At 46.3% G+C, this 22,324-nt stretch overlaps 2 protein-coding genes across 12 annotated transcripts in view; one reads left to right on the top strand and one right to left on the bottom strand.

The window, feature by feature from the left end:
- Positions 1-2,153: 2,153 nt before the first annotated feature.
- EXD2 (exonuclease 3'-5' domain containing 2) lies at positions 2,154-19,465 on the bottom strand. Of its 8 annotated transcripts, XM_090141144.1 has the most exons (15): positions 19,197-19,442; positions 18,785-18,843; positions 18,660-18,701; positions 17,713-17,894; positions 17,126-17,208; positions 15,747-15,878; positions 14,920-15,085; positions 10,554-10,947; positions 9,369-9,625; positions 8,174-8,300; positions 7,173-7,498; positions 5,393-5,499; positions 5,092-5,227; positions 4,180-4,536; positions 2,154-3,010 (listed from the first exon to the last, which is right to left on the bottom strand). In XM_090141144.1, exons 8-15 carry the CDS (start codon positions 10,890-10,892, stop codon positions 2,794-2,796), a joined length of 1,866 nt encoding a protein of 621 aa, XP_089997270.1. In that variant the 5' UTR covers positions 10,893-10,947; positions 14,920-15,085; positions 15,747-15,878; positions 17,126-17,208; positions 17,713-17,894; positions 18,660-18,701; positions 18,785-18,843; positions 19,197-19,442; the 3' UTR covers positions 2,154-2,793. The 8 variants fall into 8 exon arrangements, with proteins under 8 accessions (XP_089997270.1, XP_089997272.1, XP_089997269.1 ...); XM_090141146.1 differs by lacking the exon at positions 18,660-18,701; XM_090141143.1 differs by lacking the exon at positions 18,660-18,701 and having other exon boundaries at positions 15,747-15,858; positions 18,756-18,843.
- Positions 19,466-19,674: 209 nt separating this feature from the next.
- The window catches only part of DCAF5 (DDB1 and CUL4 associated factor 5), a 68,233-nt gene continuing 65,583 nt past the window's right edge, over positions 19,675-22,324 (top strand). The window contains exons 1-2 of one of the 4 annotated variants that reach the window (XM_090141140.1): positions 21,119-21,380; positions 21,498-21,558. Coding sequence is in view for 2 of the 4 variants with exons in the window: in XM_031593662.2 (XP_031449522.2) it covers positions 19,746-19,956 (211 nt within the window). In the remaining 2 variants the exon portion in view is untranslated. The other 3 variants (XM_031593662.2, XM_090141139.1, XM_090141141.1) reach the window with 3 other exon arrangements.

Below are 22,324 nucleotides of genomic sequence, written 5' to 3' on the forward strand. Positions count from 1 at the left end.
GCACATTCATCTCACAAGGACAGAGTGCCTGAAAGGAAAAGGATGGAGGCAACACCTGTGGAGAACACATAAACCAAGTAGGTGTGAGGACTGCAGCAGCTGGAGGATCCTTCCCACTAACCTGTAGGTAGCAAGTGGGAGGTTAAAAGGAAACATCCCTCCATTTCTGGCAGCATACCTCAGGCAAATTTCAGATGATAGATTCAGGTGTTACTGTAAGGAATGACAAAGATGGAGTAGGACACACTGGAATAAGAGAAAAAGCAAGCAAAAAAGGAAAAAAAAGATCTTGACTAGTGGTAAGTCTGGTAAAAGAGCAGATTTATACTGAATGTAACAATTAGCAATGAAGATGCATACAGAAATTTAATCTGTAGACTGCCTTTGTCTTCCTCTGACCATTGTACATTCTATAGTCCAATCAACTCTACATGGAGGAAACAGATGTTTCTCCCTGTTAGTCTGTAAACCAACAAAGCCCAGCAAGTGCCCCTGGTAACCATATGCAAAATCTACTGAATAGTAAAAAGCGAACATTCTATTAAAAGGCAGAAAATGTTAAATCACAATCATCTATAAAAATAATATATTTCTATACAGTAAATCTACCATTTCTCTCTTCTTTCAGGTTGAATTAAAATCACACAAATTAAGAATATCTTACAAACAGCAATGAGGAATCTTAATTTATATTTTGTGGGAAAGCTTTCCTTGCAAACTCCTATTTCTGAAGTGATTTGAAAAGAAAAAGGTCTTTTGAGATACAGGGTTAGTCAAAGTTCAGGAACCTTTAGTCCAATTCTTGTCTCAAAATGTTTTGTTTGTTTTTTTTCCCCTCGGTAAACAGAAATGACAGCAGCCCTGTGGTCAGCCCTTGGGTTCCTATAAGGAAGGAGAGCTTTATCAGCAGTTCACCCATCAGAACAAAGGGAGAAAATGAAACAGCAAAGATGTGAGATGGATATTTGGTATTCCAGACTGTTGAAAGGGGTTTTCTGAGCCACACAATGAGCTCTCCTTGCCTAAAGTCAGCAGAGATAGGAAGTAACTATCTGAACGTACGCTCAAAATGTTTTGAAGAAATAAAGTTATACCCAGGCTGCTGCTGCTCAGTGAGGAGGGTCTCACTGAGATTACCATCAGCTATGTGAATGAGCACAGAGACAGTACACATTTGGATAGATCACTTTTTGTTAAGACCTGCCAAAGGCATAACATTTCCCCTATAGTGAGAACGGTCTAATTTGCAGTTCTGCAATAAGAATTATTTATCATGAATCTTTCACTCTTTTCACCCAGGCTGCTACAGCTGCTACAGCAACTCTTCCAGGATGGCACAAACACATCACTTCTCCATGGCTCCTCTTTATCTCAAGCAGGCTCTGCTACAGGGGTGGTTTTCACCCCTGGCCTGTGAAATTTCTTGAACTGTCTGATAGTGGAGACTTTCCACCGTAAACACAGCAAGTCCAGGATTCTATCCAAAAGTTATTAAGAAATATACAACATAGCTTGAAGTATGGCAAGGGTCATACTGAAACTTCTTTACAGAGGCTTATAGAAGTTGAGCACAGTCTCATTCAGAAGTACAATTCACCTCATGCAATCAAAATCATCAAAACTGACTTCAAAGAAAGGGGTATTTATTTTTATAGTCGTATTTTCTACTAAGATCTAACCTCAGGCAAAAATCACAAATATTTAAGAAAGTCAAGACAGTAGCACATTTTTAATAACAACGATAGTAATTAGACCACGCTGCCTTAAGTTTTCAAAGAATTTTACAAAAACCTTGATTAATCAATCCTCACAACACCCTTGTGAGATAGGTAAGTACTGTTAGTCTCATTTTAGAGACAGGGAAACAGGCATGGAGAGTATGATCTGATCATCACCACAAATCAAATCCAAGAAGAAAACACTTGATTTTCTAGTTTCCTGCCATATATGATCTGAGTTCTTAAAAAAAAAAAAACAAAAAAAGTTGGTCTTTAAATAAAGTTTATTTCTTATTCCTTTTAAGACACCTGGTTGAGTTTCACTCTAATGTGAAACGGTACCTGCCAAGAGCTACTCACAGTAAGCAAGTGGAATTGGGGAAAAAACACTTTTTACAGACTCTGTGCTGCTGGAAGCTGTTTTTTTTTTTAAAAAAAAAAAAAGACTCGACATAGATGCTTCCATGCTGCCAGAATCAAACAGTATCACTTCTCTCCAGGCAACAGGAAACTCACTGAGGCCTATTGCAGTGCTGCAAAGACTTTGCAGAATCTGAAACAAACAAAACAAAGAAGTAAGGTTTCTTTGCTACTTCCAAACAAGGAATCTCTGTAGTGGGGCATCTTCTCCAGGAAGAACTCATGTGAGTACAACTGCACTGAAAGCAAAGATAGATTTATTATCAGGAGATGCTGGTGGTGCAGCCAAGGTGCACATCTATCTCTCGAAAACCTGGAAATGTTTACATATTGTGCTCTACTTTAAAAGAGAGGGTCTGGAGGCACCAGACATCCCAGGGATAGAAAATAACTCCCAATAATCAATTAGAGCAGAAAAATTCCCTTAGCATATAATTCCTGCACTGAACTATCCAGTGACAGTCTAGGATTAAAAATTCCAAACCACCTGACAAAATTCAAGTCAGCAGATTAACTCTTTGTAAAATGTCAACTCACTGCTGACTGCTCACAAAGCCAGGCTCTGATGTTAGTGGAGAAACAGAAATGAAAATAGTCTTTCCACTTTCAGTTACATACGTCCATTAGACATTATGATAAGTCCAGGAAGTTAGTTTCATGACAGCTCAACCTGAAGATCCTCCCCATACTTTCGGATCAGCTTTGTGTGGTTGTGGTCCACTGACCACTGCTCTGGGAGATGTTTGGGCTGCATGCTGTCCAAGAAATGCTGCCGCCAGCGTCTCTCCAACTGCATAAGGGAGCGCAGGCCTCCTTTAGCACAACACTGTACCACCTTCAGTCCATGTGGCATGTAGCTCTCATTGCAGATCCTGCCAGGACAAAAGCAGAGTTTATTTTCACACAAGTCCACTGTCAGACTCCATCTGACTCATCTAAAAGGAACAGCAAGATGCTTAAGATGCCTTCAGCTGCCTGGTTTAATTACAGCCACATGGTAAGCTAACCAGGAGGAGACCCAGGAGGGAGAATTAAACTTTGCTTCAGTGCCAGACTGCTTTCTGGAACACAGCTACAGTGGGAAACCATGTTCTTTGAAATGAGAAAGTGTTATTCTTTTATAGCAATACTAAATAAAGCTCTCAAGGCCCATTATATGCTCCTCAGGAGACAGACTGCAAATTTCCAAGGCAAGAACAATATGCTGCTCCAGAGCCTCAATCCTGTCCATTGGACTCCCTGCCTGGATATGTACTGAGATGTAACACTGGCATATTACAAACAGTGAGCTTAACAAGGAGAAAATATCTGCATGCAGTGAGAGACCAGACACTAGTTAAAAGATGTTTGGGGAGGCTGAGAGAAAGAAGAGAAGAGGAGACAAAGACAAATCATAGCGGCAGTCTCCCACTCTGACGTGCCCTTCAAAAGGAGCAGAAAATAGTGGAAGGGATGAGAGGTGAGTAAGAATAGATGGAGACTTGTGGAAAATAAATGGAAAGAGGGGGAAAAAAAACACAAGGACTACAGTCCACATACCACTACCAGGGTGGGGGCAAAGGCAGTAAATAAAACAAAAACACAGGAAGAAATCCAGGGTTTATCTGTCTGCTTAGAGACTCATGATACAGCACGGACAGTTATCTTCTTTCTCTCCTTGATTTCCAGTTAAGTTTATCAGAGTACTATAAATCCTGACTCTGCAGGTTTATACAAGCAATAAAGTTGTGTTTTTAGAGGCTTATTTTTCCTGTGCAGAACAACTCCTAGACTCAAATTCAGAAATTCCTTAACTTAACTTTTATGGAAGGTGCTTCATATGCCAAGGAGACCAGCAATGGGTCTCATCTTTTTTTCATTTAAAGGCTTAGCAGGAAAATGTCAGCATGTATGAACCTCAGCTCTGCAAATGCTGCTGGATTTTGATTTGTTTTGTTTTGTTCGTATTTACCCAAGGCTCCTTGTGTATGCTTCCTTTCCCTGAATTCACATGCTAACATAAATGACTGAAATGTTATATCTACAGTTGGATTTGCTATACCTGGTTTCTAGACCAGCTGCTTCCTGCAGCATCTCTGGGGTCACAGCTTCTACGTTAAAGAAGTCCTTGATGCTTTGCAGGAGTTCTGCCTTTCGAGGGTCTGGCAGGCTGTCTGCATTCAGCAGAGCTCGGGCCCCGGAGCGCACCTGCCTGCGCAGAGGGTCCTCCAGCAGACGCACTCCTTCCTCAGAGCCAATAGGAGCACCAAACTCCTCAGCCAGCTGCTGCTTGAGATGGTTGTCATAGTAATTGGAGATGGCATGGCAGGAGGTGCAGAGTAGGAGCACATCATGGGAGTTGTGGTCCTTCATCTGAATTGGGAAGTGCCTTCGATACTCATGAGGAACAATGTTCTTTCTGGAGAAGAAGCAGAGGATTCACTAAATTTGCCTGGAACTGCTACTCCCCAGTTCCTTCTCTGGCCCACAAAAGCACAACTAACAATACTGTAGTTGTACTAAAATACAACTAATACTATAGGTGCAGGAAAACAAAGAACACAAGGGTCAGGACTCACAAAGCACCTTGTTGTGACCTCACAGACTTCAGGTCACATAAGCCTTTCAAACATTTAAGGAACAAGTACTAGAAGAAATAGTATATTTATTTTGTTCCCACACCATGGGAACAGCATGTGTTTGCATACTGCTGCTCTCTGTAATTAAAATTGTAAGACATACATGTTCTCTCCACAAGCCAGCTCCTTCCTCGGTAAGAAGAGTGAAGACTGGCCTGTTCAGTGCCAAACTTACCCAGATGTAATTGATCATGGAGCATCTAAACAGCAGTGGACCATCCAAGATGTGAACAATGTTTCACAGTGTTTCAGGCAACTAACTTCTGGATACTAAACTAGATGCAGACTTCAGTCCTGTTTTATGTGTTTTTCTCTTGTCCCACTAAACAACTCACCGAATATAGGACTCCCGTTTGCCACATACAACACACAGGTTTTCTTTAACCATCAGATAATAATCAACTTCAGACTCAGGACGTCCTGAAGGCTCAAACCGCAGCTTCACAACAAACGGGTCTGTGCTAATTAGATCTGAAAGATAAAGGCAAAGAGAATATTCAAGACAAATTTGTATATAAAGAGACATTCAGAACAGCATTTTCAATAAAAAGGGTACCAAAAATTCATGCCCTGTGAATGAAATACAGTACAAAAGTGCTGTATTTCAAACACCAGCTGGAAAAGTGGTACGCTCACCTCCAATCCCCTTGTCCAGATACCACTGCGCTTTCTTGCGATCACAAGTGCACAAGGGCTGTCCATCTGGCGCATGCAGGAAGCAGTTGTCATACAGTGGGGATTTTCTGTAAACAAGGACAGCATTGCAGAAACTACGATAGCATAACAGGTTTATCTATAGTGCCCCATACTGCAGCCACCTGCAAATCAAGCATCAGCTACCCAAGACAATACTTTAAAGTTTCAATAAGATAATTTGTTAAAACTTAGTGTGAAGAGCAATTACTTCATTCTTCCAAGAGCAATGTTAAAAAAAACAAACAAACAAAAAACACCCCACTCTTGGAGCACAGGGAATTCACACAGTATTTGCTCAATCCACTGTATATTCACTCAGTGGAGCTCTATCAACTGAAAATATGTACGCAATCTAGCTAAAGGATTTCTGCTGATGTCCATGAGCATGTGTGGGGAAAAAAAAAATAGCAATAATGATATGGGAGGAATCTTTCCACTACACAGCAATGTTTCAGCTCTAACAACATCATAAGTGAGAGTACATTCAAACTAAACATGCTTACAGAAGGCAAAAGAAGAAAATGACTTGAAATCACATCCAATCTTACTACAGAACCACAGAACAGTGTGCTGGAGATACTATAAAGAATAATGAGTCTACAGATCTCTCATGAAATCAAGCATGGTTAAAAACAAATAAATAAACAAGCAAACATAGTGAGATCTCATTCTAGCTTGGAACGCAACTTTGTTTAAATCTTAATCTTTCCATGAGGTGCAATCTCTGTGCTTTCTATGACACAGGTTCCAAGTTTAAAAAAAAAAATCTGAAGAGACTTACTGTGTACAACACAATATTGTTAATGACTGATAATTAAATCAGTATTATAGACTACATTGCAGTGTCTCCAGCCAATCCAGTAAACTTGAAAAGGAGAAAACAAATACTGAAATGAATGTTTTTTCTTCCCAAATACAGGTAGTCACGGAAAATTTCACAGAAAATCACATGCATGTGATTCATTTTATTAGAGTGCATCTAAACAAAACCAAACATGCTGATTCTCCGTGTTTCCTACTACACTAAGAGACCTCAAAGAGACCTCTCCTACTTGTTTTATTTAAAAGAATTGAACTTGCAATAGCAAAAGAACATAGGAATTTAGGATTTGTCCTACAAAACAGCCTGCTGTTTGGGGATCTTAAATACAGCAACAGCTATCTCTGCAAGGACAGAGTAGAACTGTCCCCTCCTTTCTCCATGGCCCACACAGAAATGCAACACTGTCACTGCTACAGATGGTCCTTCCCGCACTGCCTGGCACCTCATGTCATCTTTCAGGTCTGCTTTGTCTCTTAACACCTCTGAACTGGAGCAGTTCATGAGGCAGACCCTGTTCACAAGATCTGCTCTACCCAGTTTTACACCTTTTCCCTGGAGGAGACGGGGCACAGCTGTTGGGCAGGAAATGTCACCTGAGTAGCCAACTCCCTCCTTCTGAGACTTTGTTCCTGAGCGAATGTCTCAATATTATAAGGAAAGGTAAAAACCAAAGATATCCTCTCAATCTTTTCGAGACCTAATACAAATCTGAGTGCTCCTGCCAACTTTCAATAGAGAAAAGCTGGGAAAACAGAAATAGGACCTGGTTCTCATAACTGCTGAGACTTGTGTTTCCCTCCCTTGCTTGGATTATCCACTTTATTTAACGAGTAGAGCAGGAAGTATCAATCAGTTTTCAGCTGTGGTTCAAGCAGTAAAATTTACTTAGATACTTACCTTGCAGAATATCCCACACCCAGAGGCTTTCGCTTCTGCCTCCGAGGATCTCTCACTTGCTGACTGCCAGAGGAATGGACATTCACCAAAGATTTCCGATTCTTTCCTTTCTGAGGAGAACGTGCCTCTCCACTCTTGTCCTCTCCTGTGCTGCCACTTTTTCTTCCTTTAAATGGGATATCCACCAAGCCTTGGCATTTACTCAGTACTTTTTCCCAAACAGAAACAGAGTTTTCACCTTTAGATGTAGCAGGGAGACAGGCAAATCCCAGCAAATGGAGGAACAGAGCCACCGAGACCTGGGCATCTCTAGCAGCATAGAGAACCTGCAGAAAAGCATAGACATTGACATACTGGCAAATGGCAAACACTTCCATGCACCATCAGTCTTTAACACTAGATCCAGCAAAACTGGATTTATTTCCCTTCAAAGCTCACACAAAATTCTGGCAGTTAAGTGACACTTTCATACCATTGTATATGCCACATTTTAGGGTCAGTCAGACCTGAAATGCTCACAGGTGTTCCCACACACTACCTGCTAACATTCAACATGATTATTTGTCCTGCCACTCCCTCTACTGGTCACTGATTTTGTAGACATCTGCAGCATGACTGAAGAATGTGAGCAATAGCATAAAGATGGTGAACATAGCTTTGGTTTTCAGCATTTCTCCAATATTGCACTGACTGCTATGTATGGGAGAGGGAAAAAAGTGAGGATTTGGGTGCACAAATACTTCCAGGGATCTTGCCTTAAAAATCTTCAAGAATTAAAAGAAAGCAAGTGTCAAGAATCCGCTGAGAATTACAGAAAATCACCTTCACTGAAAAGGAGGAAAACTCAGGCAAAGAGTCCATAACTGACTTCACACCACAGATACACAGAAGTTACTGAGGCAGAACTCAAAAAAGGCACAAATCTCCATATTACAATGCCTCTCCTCTCATAAAAAGGTTCCTTTTTCTCCCAAAACACTAAGTTAAAGTGGAAGACACACCTGATCTTGTGTCAGTTCTTCTGCCTCCCAGTTGCTGCAACGCATATGAGGAGACTTGTCAAGCGGGCAGTTCAGGACTTTTTCAGCTAAAGACTTAAGGCTAAGGCAGTTGTGAAGTAGATCCTTCCTTTAGTTTTAACAAAGAAAGTGAAACAAACATATTAAAAACAGAACTAAACACTCATGAAAATTCGGATGGCCTCATACCGCCTGATTCTGCCAGAACCAAGTGCACTTGATGCATGACTCCCACTCAAGCAGCATATAGCTAGCTGCCTGTCAGCTTTACAAGCCCTCCCCCTCCACTAAAATGTCCATCTTAGACTTGGCAATTATCTAGTGTCTGCAATATGCAAAACAGGCAAGGCTGGGAGCTGATAACATTTAAGGCTGAAGTATTCTGCTCTGAACTACCTGCTTACCAAATAGAGAGATCTGGCATTGAGTGATGGACTGTCTGCCCCAGGGATTCATAGGCTGCTAGGCCAACAGCTGGGCCTGGAGACATTTTCTGAGGAGTACAAGAGCCAGGAATGGCTCAAGAGGAATCCTGGCCTCTAGGGACAAGAAGTCCATCCTCCACAATACAAAGGCACCACCAGGTGAGCAAGATCATGCCCCACACCACTAACATCACACATATACCAAACATGAAGAACATTCAAAGTAAAACATTTTATTTTAGGAGCGATGAGGAATGACATCACAATTGTAACCTATAAATGGAAGCAGTGTCATTATAAAAGAATATTAAAACTAGTTTTAGTCACTTTTCAACAAATCCTGTCATTCAGCAGTTCCACTTATGTGCCACTAGCATATTTACCCCATACCAGTAGGCAGCATACTCAACATCTGCATACACGGTGATCACTATGTCTGCATCATATCACAGTACTTGGCCTTTATACAGGCTGAAGCATGATACTCAGAAAAGCCTTTATGGATATTACAGGAGAAGACTGACATGATTAACATTCATGAAAGTTTCCTTTTCTTTCAGACCACAGAAAACAGGCATGACATGTTCTTGGGATGCTGCTGTCAACGCTCATGCTCTCCAAGAGAGTGCACCACCTCAAGAACTCCAGACCTACCTGCCTGGCATCATCCAGCACACAGAAACTATCTTTTAAATATTTAAACAATACAAACGATGCCCTCAAAACATCTGCCTTTGTCTTCAGACACTCACCGCTGCCTCATGGCTAAATACCGGAGATCCACACTCCCTTTGACTGGAAGACTATAATCCTGAAGTAACTTGCAAGCGTCTTCCCAGCATCCTACTCCTACTTTCAACACAGCATCATCTGCCATGATGTCCAGGAGGGTCTTTGGGACAGGCTGTCCACTGGCAACAAGCCTGGGCAACCGAACGAGAATGCAAAGGCCACTGGAAGAAGCCATCTGTAGGAGGGATACGGGATTTGCTTTTCCCTCCACAGATACCTGAAAGAAAGACAAAAATCACAGGCTGAGTTTCAGCATTACTGGCAATACTGCAGCTGGAACAAATTACAGAAGAGGCCACCAAAGACAGGAAATACTTGTCAGAATGTGCAGTCAAGAGTTGTTACATGTGTCTAATCTTTTTTTTCCCCTGAACATTAAGTGATCTGTCCCACAGCTTATTATTACTGTTCCGCAGCAGCTACTTCTTGCCACACTCCTACAAGAGAAGTTTCCCTCCTCTAACCCTTACCCCCCATAGGGGGGGAGCTGGCAGACACATTCCTTAATCCCTGTCAGCACAAAGCCACCCATCACGTAAGCGCGTATGGCAAACACATTGTTTAACTGCGGTTATACTAATGAATGTGGTGTGAATAAATTTCCAGCCAGAAACAACAGCAAAGTCGAGCTTTATAAATGACTCCAAGTGTGCGCTGAGAGCTCACATAAGCAAACGCGCAAGTGGAATCAGAGCCCTGCTCCCTGGGACAGCCAGTGAGCCCCAGCTACTATCAGTAGATAAGAACATCTCCAATTCTGGTTTATTATCTCTGAGAAATGCTTTCCCCAGTACGCAGCTGGACTGAAGATAGCGTAAATCCAAACCGCTTTTACAAAATCAGACTTAGAGAAACACGACACAAAACACAGAGCGCTTCTGAGCCACACAACGATCACCGCACGTTTAGAACCACATTTATCACAACAACCCAGCAAACAGATACAACTAGCGAATGAACTCCCTACCGTCGGCAGACTTAAACGCGAGAACAATCACCGTTGGCGGGTACCTGGCTGGTGCCACGAGAGATGATAAATTTCAGCGGTTGGCCAAGTTGTATCCATACGGGCAAGGACTCGCCCCTCCCCAGAGGATTTCCTACGGCAACTCGCAACCGAAAGGAGAGGCGCTCCGATCACTCACCCACTCGCAGTCCATTCCAAGCACCGGCCACTTCTCCAGCTCCTTCTTCAGCAAAGGCTCCACCCGGTCCCACTCCTGCCGCTCCGACACGATCACTATATCCGCGCCGAGGCTCCTCTCCACCCAGGAAAGGGTGGGGGATGCGAAGAGGGGCAGCGCTTCCCTGCCCCCCGCCTCGCTCTCTTTCCCCTCCGGCCGCCCCCCCGCCGCCTCCTCCGGCGGGCTCCCGCAGCGCGCTCTGCCCCTCCGGCGCTGGGCGGCCTTCCACAGAACCAGCCCCCCCGCGGCGATACCCAGCAGGGCCGCCAGAGCCACGGGCACGGCCGCCTGCCTGGGCATTTTGCAACCGTGCGCTTCACGCTCTCGGAGCGGCGCGGTCGGGTTTCGTCATGGCCTGCAAAGAGAAAGGAGAGGCGGGCGTTAGAGGCGACGTAGCGACACGCGTTCCGAGCTCCGAGACACCCACGTCCGTAGCTGGACGAAGCGAGCGCCGGGCACGGGAAGCATCCCGGCGGCAGCGAAGCCCTGCGGCCGCCGCTCCCCCGGGCGCCCCCGCAGCGCCCCGATGCGCTGCGTTCGGTCGCTCGGGGCTCCTCCCGGGACGCGTACCGCTACCCCTCGCTCGCGGCTGGGCCCCGCCGGCCCGCTAGCCGCCTGCGTTTCCGCGGAACCGGCTGCAGGAACCCCTCGCGGGGCGGCCGCGGCGCGCACCGGGACGCTTAGAGAGGCGGACGCTTCCTCTTCCCCGCGGCCGCGGGCGGCCCGTGGGCGCCGCCATGTTGTACGGCAACCGGCCTCGGGGGTGCCGCCGCCGCTCCGGGCCTGCGGGCGCGGCCGTGGGGGTGGCGGCCCGCGGCGGGCGGGAGGACTGCGGGGGGAGCGGCGGGCTGCTCCGCGGAGGGAGCGGAGCGATAACGGGGAACAGGAAGCGGTGGGGAGAAGGGAGTAACAAAGGCGGGATGGGAAATGGAAACGGGAGCGTCGCCTGCTTAGCGGCGAGTGTGAGGCAGGTGGAGGGAAACAAAGGGGAAAATCGCGTGGAGAGGAATAAGGGCTTAAGAGAGGAATCGTTTCTGTCAAAGCTCGGGAGAAGCACGTGTGGGGAACTGCGGAGACGTGACAGCATGCCCGCCACACGGAGAGCAGCTGCAGCCACCAGGGATTGTCACCATTGGGCCTTGGTGACAGCAAACGAGTTCCCAGCCCCGATCTCGTGGGAGCTCACAGACGCCAGAGCGCCTCACTCCTTCCCATTTCTTCCCAGTTCCCCTTGTTTCCAAATGTTGCGCTGACAGACCCCAGCTATGTGCATCTGCACAAAGGAGACCCCAAAGCCACAGGAAATACTGCTTCCAATGGCTCCGACTCTGGCAAACTCCATTCTGTTTTACTCTTTGCCTGTTGCAGAGCTCCCTAGCAGCTGGCGTTTAGCAGAGCGCTGCGGCACAGGGGCTGTCCCAGGGGAAGCGCAGACGGAGCAGTGCTCAGTCTGGGGGACATCAGTCACAGCCGAGCTGCTGCTTGCTCTGGGAAGCAGGCCCAAGCACAGTGAGTGAGCTGGTATCAGCCCACAGCTGATGGGATCACCTCAGGAAGTTTGTTTTCTGTCACATTGCCTGGTTTGTGCACGCAAATCCTTTTACCTGAAAGTAACAGCTCCTCCGTGCTATCTTTCTGCAAAGCCCCACAGTCTTGCTCTACAGGGAAAAAAATTGTCTTCGTATTTACATTTATTCACCAGGGCCTAGAGAACAGTGCAATCTGCCAGCCTGCAGTGACTCCCACCTGGCTCACTCACCCTCACAAGAAAGAGGGGCTTCTCCCTCACGGCCATACATGAGCTGTGGCTTTTCCACCCACCCCCTGCCAAACAGTGTAGCAGACACAGCTGGGAGCTGAAATGCAGGTCACAGGGCAGGATCCTGCTACTCTGAGACTCATCGCATGATTCAGTGTACAGACAAGAGGACAAGCTGGAGTAGTCTGCCTGTCATGGAGAGTTCCCAGAGTTAGAAGGGGACTGCCTGTAACAGAGAGTTCCCACAGTTAGATGGGGATGTTCTTTTGTCTTCTCTCCCTCCCCCCTCGCTTCATTTTCCTGCCTTCTTCAAAGCATGTACTGCTTTGTTTTACAGGGTCATCATCACCTAGCACAGACCTGGAGCACCTCTAGGATATTCGCACAATTCCTGTTAAGCCTGACTGACCACTTCCTGCTCCCTTGCTGCAGCACCAGCATTCCTTAATAACAGGAGCACAGATTCAGGGAACTGAGCTGGGGCTGAAAAAAGCTAACATCTGGAGTAACTATACACGTATTTCAGAGACCATGTAATCAAGAGCCAGGGACAGGAAGAAGACCCAGAACCCCTCTGTAAAGACTACAGAACCCAGCTGCCCTGTTAGGGGGTGAAGAGTATCTGTAAAAACGCCGTCAAGAACTTACAAAATCTGAACAATCCTGCAAAGTTTATTAGAAGTGTGCTGTTACAAATAAACTGACATCCACCTAGAAATCTGAAATAGACCAGTCTTTCCTTTTAGAAAGTGTTTGTTTTAGTTTCTAAGGTGATAGGAATTTTGTGTAAAATCATAAAGGAGGGGGGAAATAAAATGCCCTAGCATTTATCACATAATGAAAGTCTTGCAGAGAAGATACGATGTAATACCCAAGCATAACTTTTGAACAATAATGGAGTTGTATTCTTGGCTGCATCTAAAACCTCTGTTCTTCATGGTATCACTGACATCAGCAGAGTCCTGTAAACCACAAGTCTCTTTAACAGCTTGTCTTACTACCTACATACTTGATGAATTCAAGTATGAACGTTAAAGTAAAAATAAATGAAAGTAACAGATGCATGAGTGTGCTCTGGCAGAGAAAAAAAAAAAAAAAAAAAAAAAAAGTTCCCAAAGCCTGATGGGGACACTGCAGAAGAAAAGAACCAAGTGAGTAAAAAGTAACCAAGTGGAAAAGTAACCAAGTGAGTAGACACCAACTACTGGCATAACCTTACCTATGGGAAATCTGTTGTATTTGCTAACTGAGGCTTTTACATGGTAAACAGCTAAACTTACTTTTTCCTTCTCTCTCTGATACCTGATCTGAGATCTTTACAGAGACCGCAGTCAGAAGATTCATTTTTAGCCTGATTTCCTAAGGAAGTCTGTTGGCGCTTTTGCCTGTGGATCCCCTTTCTTTCTCCCTTTCCTTGCCAAAAAAACATGTCTAAGCCATTGCCAATTCCATCTAAATTTGTACAAAGAGATAGAGCTTTCAAAGGTGACTGCTGTGAAATGCAAAGCCGAGTCAATGAAATAGACCGTAATAAAATTGCCACCGATAAAATGGCAAGCATGTGCAGACACTGCTTAATATACATCAGAGAATCCACACAGCAGTGCCACATCAGGACAAGTCCATAGGAAAGCAGACTTCACTTGTTCTGCTGATCACAGAAAAAAAAAAAATATATATATATATATATTTATAATCCCATTAGCTCATCCTTTAACAGGGGGAAGAGTAGAGTAAATGACTCAGTGTTCAAAGGAAAATCAATGATAGTGGAATATCAAAGGAAAGAGGCTCCAGTCAAGACTTAAATTGCTGTTAGCAGACAATGAGCAGAGAGCTGCATGTAGTCCTCACTAGCTCATTAATAACACTCCATTTGGGGCCCCATCCCAAGCTACATAAGAAAGCCAACTCACATTTCAACTGCTAATGTCATTTATCTTCCTCGTGTGGATGCTAGTAACCCCATGACTATATATTCAAATAAGTAATTCTGAGCAGGATTTGTTTTAATAAGGCTGATATCAGGGAAATAGTAGGACCACTTCTTTTGTCAAAAGTTGAAAATCAACTGTCAAGCCACATCCTAAAGGCTCAGTTTCACAGTGCTGCAAGGTGGATGGAAGGTTTAGCACCTGGTTGAAAAAACAATTCTGCTTCCCTCTTCTGCCTGTAGTCTTCCTTCTGCTGCTTCACTTCTACAAACATGGGTGCCAGTTTGATTCAAGGAATTTAGTGAACAGAAAGCTAGTAGCAAAAAATAGAGTTTTCTTGTGGTTTAACTCCTTGGACTGCTCACCATAGAGCCAGATCTCAGTGAAACTATATCCTAAGCCAAAGGATGAATCAGCTGCAACTCAGTCAGTGCAGGAATCTGCCAGAGTTTGCATGTTTTGCAAATAATCTGATCTGCTCTCAGAGGTGTGAGCTGCCAGATTGATCCCATGAGGATGAGTTGTATTAACATGAATCATCATCAACATGTCTCTTCATTAATTGCCTAATCTTTCACTGTAGGAATAGAGAGGAATTTCACAATTTCGTTTCTTGAAGAGCTGATCAACTTACCTCAATGGCTGAGTTCCAGAAGATAAAGTAAGTTGGCCTCAGCTCATGGTTGCTGAGAAAGTGACATTCCCTATATATCCCAGAACTCTGCTCCCAACTATGCACTCCTGACTGGCCTGCGCTGATTTTGGCACTCATCGGGACACTTCTGTGAGCCAAATGAACTCTGCAAAGTGGTAGACAAACAGGTCCAATGTGTAGCAGCACCAGTACAAAGAAAGTGACAGAACACAAAGCCAAGAAAAGTAAATCCTCCTTACAGAAGCTACAAGTCATTGAATAGACTCAGCTGCAAGTTAAAGCTACATCTTAAGCTGAACAGCCCCAAGGAGTGACTGGGAAAAGGTGCGACTGGGAAAAGGTGCTTGTTCTTCCCACCTTTCAGCTGTGAAATGAATGAATAAGCAAAAGACAAAAAACCCAGAAGCTACCTAGTTTCTGCTAGAGGGAATAAACTCAGTAATCTATTTTTTTATTATTTTAATTTATTTTTAATGTTATGGCTAAAATATAACATCATCTTCTTGGCTCGCTCTCCTTTTCCTTCTCTCTCTCCATACCTCCCACCATCAAAAAAAAAAAAAAAATTAAAAAAACCCAATCCTGTTTTCAATAAGTAAAAGCCTTTACCCCGCCCCATCTCCCCCTCTACCTGTCTCTCTGGCGCATTTGTAGACTGACTCCACAGACACCAAACTTCTCCATTTCCACTGTGGATTAACCAAAGCCATTCAGAGGCTCAACAGAGCTCAGAAAAGAATGTACTTGAGTCTCACCGTCTTTGACCTGACACAATTAAGCATGCTTCACTTTAAATTTCATTTTACCTATTTAGCCTTCCTTTCCAAGTGTTCTTAGACAGATTCTCCTCATGCTGCATCACAGGGCTTGGTCTTTTGCTTTTATCCTCCCACGCTTTTTTTTCCAGAGTTATTGCATCTGAAATACAAGTACCATCTCTATGCAGATGATTTACAGATCTGCTCCTTTCCCCAGAGCAATCTATCCAAACTCAAATCGTAACCATTTTCTCTCTCTGTGGATGACTAGCAGGAAGCTATAGCTCAACAAAAGTAGAACTTGGTTCTTTCTCTTCCCTGGATGTCCTCTTCTTTGTCCTCTTTCTTTGTGTTATCTGTGGATAACACCACCAGCCTACCATCCATTTCAAACTTCTGTGTCAACTTTTAGCTCTGGCTGAGACCTGTGTAGATTCTAGCATCCAGGCTACACCTAAATTTAGACTTGTGCTACAAGGCACCTGTAAGACAAGGTCCTTTGATCTATCCACGCAACTAAGACTTTTGTTTAGGTCTTTTTCTTCCATAACTGAATTGCTCCAAACACCTTTCCCTCCAGCATTAACCAGCACAGCTCATAACACAACAGCCTTTAACAGCTGTAAATGCCATTTTGACAATACAGTAAAGCTGACTATAGTTTTCCCATTAACGATCAAATACACCACAGTCATCAAATGGAAACCACTAATGTAATTTTAACTCATTCTGCCAATTTAAATTTCATCAGTAGAAATGTTGATGGGATAATTTTGCACCAGCAGACATTAAAACAACATCAGGTATAGTCAGTCCCTGCAGAGGCAGAGGAAAAACTCTGTAGAATGGGCACAAACTGATGTGAGAACAATGTGACAGCACGGCCATACCTGGTCTGGACTATTTTAGCAGTGCTAGGAGATCTGGTTGTACACAGGCCTAGAATTAGCAACCTTGAAACCACAGCCTAAGATTATTTATGTAGATAATTACTCTGACCACATCACTTCTCTGTTGGAAACATTCTGATAGTTCCTTGTTCTGTATTGCATCAAACACTGTTTACTCATCTACATTTCCAAGAGCCTCCACAGAAAGTCACTCCCTTTCATCTCCCACTTCCTTTTCAGTTGGCTTCTCCTTTGTATTGTCCACTTGTTAAAGTTACAATCAAAACATTTTTGTGCTTTATTTCATGCTGCTTTTGAGGCATGGAGGAGACTACAAACATCCTACAAAATTCAGCTGCTTAAGCAGTCAGTACAAACAGACCCTGAACTATCCTGCCAAACTGCAGCCTGGCCTAACCTAGGCCAGTTCAGCCCACAGTATTCAGACAGTCCCAGTACAGCTCCCTACATGAAAATATGTCCCACAAAATAGTAATTTGTGGAAGTTGAGTTGGTTTTAAAAAGTACTGTCCATACCTCTGTTCCATTCCAAGCTGCAGAAGTTTCTCACTGAACTAGAAAAAGGCACTTCATTGATGCCACTCCAGCATGATTCAGACCTATTGTGCAAACGTTCTGATGAGATTACAGCATTCAGGCACTAACACAGCAACATGTTATTTTCAGAGAAAAAACTACCACGGTACAGGTCACAATGATTTTAAGTGTTCAATATTTTCAAAATTAAATTAAGCAAGGGAATCAGAATGCAATGCAAAAGAAACACCAGTTTTAATCTATATGGTCTTGAAACAATATTGTATTTAACAAAAAGGCAGGCAGTCTGCTATTGGTTTTCTTTCAAATTCTGACAACATGTTAACTTCTTTCTAACTCCTTGTGACTAAAAAGGCTCAGTGAAATCTTTCCTGAAAATCCTGGCAATGGAGTTTTAGGAAGTAATTTAATTTATTTACATCTGACCATGCAAGTACACAGCCTTCCTAGAGACTAGATTTAGCACATGAAGGAAAACCTCTGGAGATTTTATTATACTGTATCACAAATGAAAGGTTCTTACATCTATTTGTTTCAGTATAGAAACAAAAAAATACCTGACCTACCCAATAATTCAGAAAAGGAGAGAAAATGAACCACATGTGACAGAAGTGACAGCCACATTACGTCATGTATTTCTGGAAGGCTCTCGGATGCAAGCTGCATTGGAAGTACAGGGGAGAGAATGGAATACAGACTGCTGGAGTCAGCTCAGGGTCCATAGGTAGAAGAATATAATATCACTAAACTGGGAATTTAGAAATAAACAACAGTTTCAGATGTAATTATAATGCTGTTGAATTTCATAGCATGCAAGCAAAAGAGCAACAAAGTAGGATTTATACCAGTAGAATTCACCTGTGCCTGCAGCTAGGGTAATAAACACAAATCATGACAGACAGGGCCCTTGCCTTCCCACACACCTTACCCTGCAATGGCTGCCTCTCCACAGCAGGAACCAAGCAGCTCAGTTACAGGACAGATTAAGTGTACTTGGTTTCCACTTCCACATTAACATTTCTAACCATCATCCCAACAGAACATTTAGCAGACTGTGTATAGATATTCCCTTTATGCGGTTATTGTGTCTTTAATTAACCTTTAAACTCTGATCTTTACACCTATTGATATCATATACAGAGAAGTTGAAATATAAGAGGCGTTCAGTGATTTTTTAAATTTCATTAGAAGACAAAAGTTTGTTACTTTGTTAAAAGCAAGGTGATAGTGATGCCAACTAAACCGCATGGCTTACAGGTGTAGTTCTTTTTTCCTGTAGACCTAACAAACGAGAATCCCAAGCACTCAACTTTCTCTAGTGAAATTGCTTAAGCTCGCTGAGAAGCTGCCCCTGAACATGGCAGCATCCCAGCAGCACCAGGTGTTGCTACACCTCAGTTTGTGTCAGGAAGGGGTTTGGTTTGTTGTTTTTTTTTAAAGTCTGGGGATTCCCAGTTGTCAGTGGGCACAGTGCTGCACAGGGCAGGTCATGGCTGTCATGCCAATTCCTCACCTTCCCAAACCACAGCTTCCCTGGGTGCTGCTTCTCAGGCACCTGTGGGAAAATGCAGACCTGACAGTTTCACGCTGCAGCTGTGGGACTACATACCTTATGCTTGTGGGACAGCAACCACTTACTAGATGATGCTCCTGTTGCCCCCACACAGTATCGGGAGTTAAACATGGAAGATGCAGTCCTGTGAAGAAGAAGAAAGAACATGGTTTTTCCTCATGAACCCATGAAGTACAACACAGCTCAGTTCCACCTGTTTAACTGTCTGTCTTTTAGGGTTCTTCTGCTGCTAAGTAGAATGAGATTCACCCTCGCTTCCTCTGGAGCAGAGTCCCGAGAGCACAAGGGGCACCCCCCTCTCAGCACCATTTAAGTGGGGGGAGGACAGAGAGGGCAAGCAGCCACATCTCACATTGCCCCACAGAAACTTAAAATCAACAAGTTCCTGCAGACGCACTGCTAGAAATCTCACAGAAGCTGTTCAAGGTTAGGGGAGGATAAAGCCCAGTTCCAGGAGCACACAGGTGGGCATCTTACCCTCACGCCCCTCCAGCTCCTACTCGGCCGTGCCTCAGTTTCCTTCTCGGGCCGGCAGGGGACGGACGGACGGACGGACAGCTCATCGCCTCCTCCGGCCAGGCCGGCTTCCAGAAGGGACGTGGTGGGAAGTAGGACTTGAAACGAGGAGAGGGGAGCGCCGCGATGAGCGACTCGGAGCCGCGCCCGCCCGCGGTGGCACCTGCCCGTCGGCGGCGGGGAGCCTCGCACGGAGAGCGGCCGCGGATCCCGAGAGCCGCGAGTTTCTCGGCGCCCCCCCGCGCCGCTACGGAGTTAAAAACGGCGGCGCGACGTTAGAGCCGGGCCGGCGGCGGGGAGGCGCGGGCTGCAGCTGAGGATCAGCTGCTGAGGGGAGCGGGGAGGAGCCAGCGGGATCAGGAAGCGGCGGAGTGTCTAACACCTCTCTGCCATGGCTGGCTAAAGAAAAATCATCATAACCACCATAACAAGGGGGGAAGCGGGGGAGGGGAGGCGGCGGCGGCGGCGGCGGGGGAAGGGGCGGCGGGGAAGGAGCGGCGCGGCGGCAGCATGAAGAGGCGCGGCCGGGGGGGCAGCATGCGCTCCGTGGTGGGGTTCCTGTCCCAGCGGGGCTTGGAGGGGGACCCCCTGCTCACCCACGACTTCCAGCGGCGACGCCTGCGGGGTTGCAGGAACCTCTACAAGAAGGACCTCCTGGGCCACTTCGGCTGTGTCAATGCCATTGAATTCTCCAACAATGGAGGCCAGTGGCTGGTCTCAGGTAAAGCGGGCGCTCCCCGGCCCTCGCCCCCTTCCCACCGCCCCCTCCCCGCGAAGCATCCTCCTGCCCGGCCGCTCCCCTCGGCTCGGAGGGGGGGGGGTCGCGGCGCCCGCAGCCGTGCCCGGAGCCGGCCCGGAACTGTGCATCCCGTGTGGGGACCTAAAATGGTTGACAGGTTTTAAATTCTGCAGTTATAGCTGGGGAGGGGGATGAGGGGGGCAGCCCTGGACAAAGTTTTGACGCGAGTGTTTCCAAGACGCTGTTGGGGGGGGAGGGAGGGGGGAAGGCTGAGGGGTGCCCTTTTATTTGCTGGATTCTTTGGGTTTACCCCCTTTTATATATTAACATATATATAGATATAAAATATATTTGGGGAGGGGGCACAAAAGTGCGGGGGGAGCTTAGTGACGTTGGTCAGTGCCTGCCAGGAGCGGGGCCAGCAGTGGTGGCCGGGGAGTGCGGGGAGGGGGACAGCGGGGCGTGGGGACTGGCACCCCGCACCCCCAACCCTCCCCATCTTTTGGGGAAGGAGAGGAGCGTTTGTTTTGTTCCTCCTGCCCCCTTCCTCCCGTTCAGGGTGCTGCGGGCAGGGGGATTATTTCGTGGCGACGTTTTCTTTTTGGGGAGGGGGTCGGGGCTGCGCCGCCGCCCGCGGGGCTGCGGGAGGCGGGATGCTGGCAGGTGAGGGCGGCGAGGGCTCGGCATCAGCTGCGGCACGGAGGGGGGGAAGGCTGCGGGGCTTCGCACCCCGTTCCCCGCCGGGGAGGGGCTGCAGGGCTCGGCGGCCGCCCGCCCGCCTCCCCCCACCCTGGCAGCGCTCGGCGCAGGTGCTTCTTCCTCCTTCTCCGCCTTCGGGCCCGCGGGGCTGACGGCGGAAAGCGGGCAACTTCAGGCCGGGGCCTGGCCGGGCGCTGCAGGCCGCGCTCTCCTCGGGCGGCTCGCAGCGACAGGCCGGGGAATCGAGGGCCTATCCCGGCCTCGAGGGGCGGCGGTGCTCCCGTGGGGGACCCGGCCTGGACCGGGGCGCAGCCCCTCGGGGCCGCCGGCCCGGCTGAGGCCGCTGCCGGCGCGGCGTCCGTTGCAGGCCGCGGGGGAGCCCGTCGCCCTCAGGGGAAGGGGGCGGAGGAAGCCCCCTCCCCCCCGCCCCGCCGTGCCCGGGGCCTGCCCGCCCTCCCGCGGCCTAGGCTCGCTGCCGGGCGGGAGGACGAGTCGGGGGGTCGCCCGGCTCCTGGGCGCGAGGCCTCGGCAGCTTTGTTGGGAGCGGTCTCTCCCTCTGGGTGACGGCCTCGGGAGCAGTGCTGCTCAGACTCCCGAGGGTGGGCTGTGAGCGGCGGCACGGCTGGGCGAGTGGGTAAAGGCACGGCTGTAGGCTGTGCGCTGCCTCGTCTGTGTCTGCTGGGCAGGGCGGCATCCGACACACAAAGGTAGCGGGGATGGCTGCGGGAGTAACGTCGGGATTAGTGGAGAGTTAGCATCGGCAAGGATGAAATAAAAGCACCAACGCTTTTTTTTTTTTTTTTTTTTTTTAACTCCCCGTGGAGTCCGTCTGATGTGCTAAGACCTTCCTCAATTTAACTTTTTTAACTGAAAAAACTTTGAAGTGTAAGTCCGGTGACTTCTGGAATAAGCATTACTCAGGGAATCTTCTATCCATGTGCGTTCACAACTTTTAAAGCATGCATCCACTTGTCATGTGAGTGTATGTATGTGTGCTTTTGTGTTGGAGAAGCATTGATTCGTCTAAAGCTCTCAGATGTGCTAGATCTGGCATGCTGGTTTGTACTGGTCCTTTTCCAGCAGCAGGCTATGCATTTCTTGTTCTAAAGTGCTATGAAAAGCACATATCTTATTCCTTTTTATTTTACGTAATAAGTGATAGAAAAGCCATCAGAGTTTTTAACTCTTGCTCAAGAAGGCCTTGGGAGGCACTTCAAGTCTTGTCATATATCACTGATGCACTTAGCTATGTTGACATCCATTCTTTAGGCAGAAGCAAACAAAGTGGAGAGCTGGAAGGGACTTCAAGAATTAGTTTTGTCCAGGTGCCTTAGTCAGAATAGGGGCAGCAAGATAACGGAGGTGTTTTTCCCATCAGGTGGATGTGTAAAGAAGTGATAAAAAGAAGACTTTCAAACCATGTCCGGTTCTCGATTTCTCAACTTCTTTAAAGATTCATATTGTGGACATTTCCCTCAGTATACAGGAGGTGGTACCCTTCTAAACTCATATGATGACTAAGTAGTAAGAAAGCGTTCTTAAAAAAATAATAATAATAATAAAAGGAGAGGGGGAGTTAAGCATTCTTTCCTCCTCTCCTCATTCAAGTTACTTGTGTTAGCAGTGCATGTATTTAGGGTAATTAAGAGCA

Source organism: Phasianus colchicus, chromosome 5, assembly GCF_987193195.1.
Source record: "Phasianus colchicus chromosome 5, bPhaCol1.hap1.1, whole genome shotgun sequence".
NCBI classification, from domain to species: Eukaryota; Metazoa; Chordata; class Aves; order Galliformes; family Phasianidae; genus Phasianus; species Phasianus colchicus.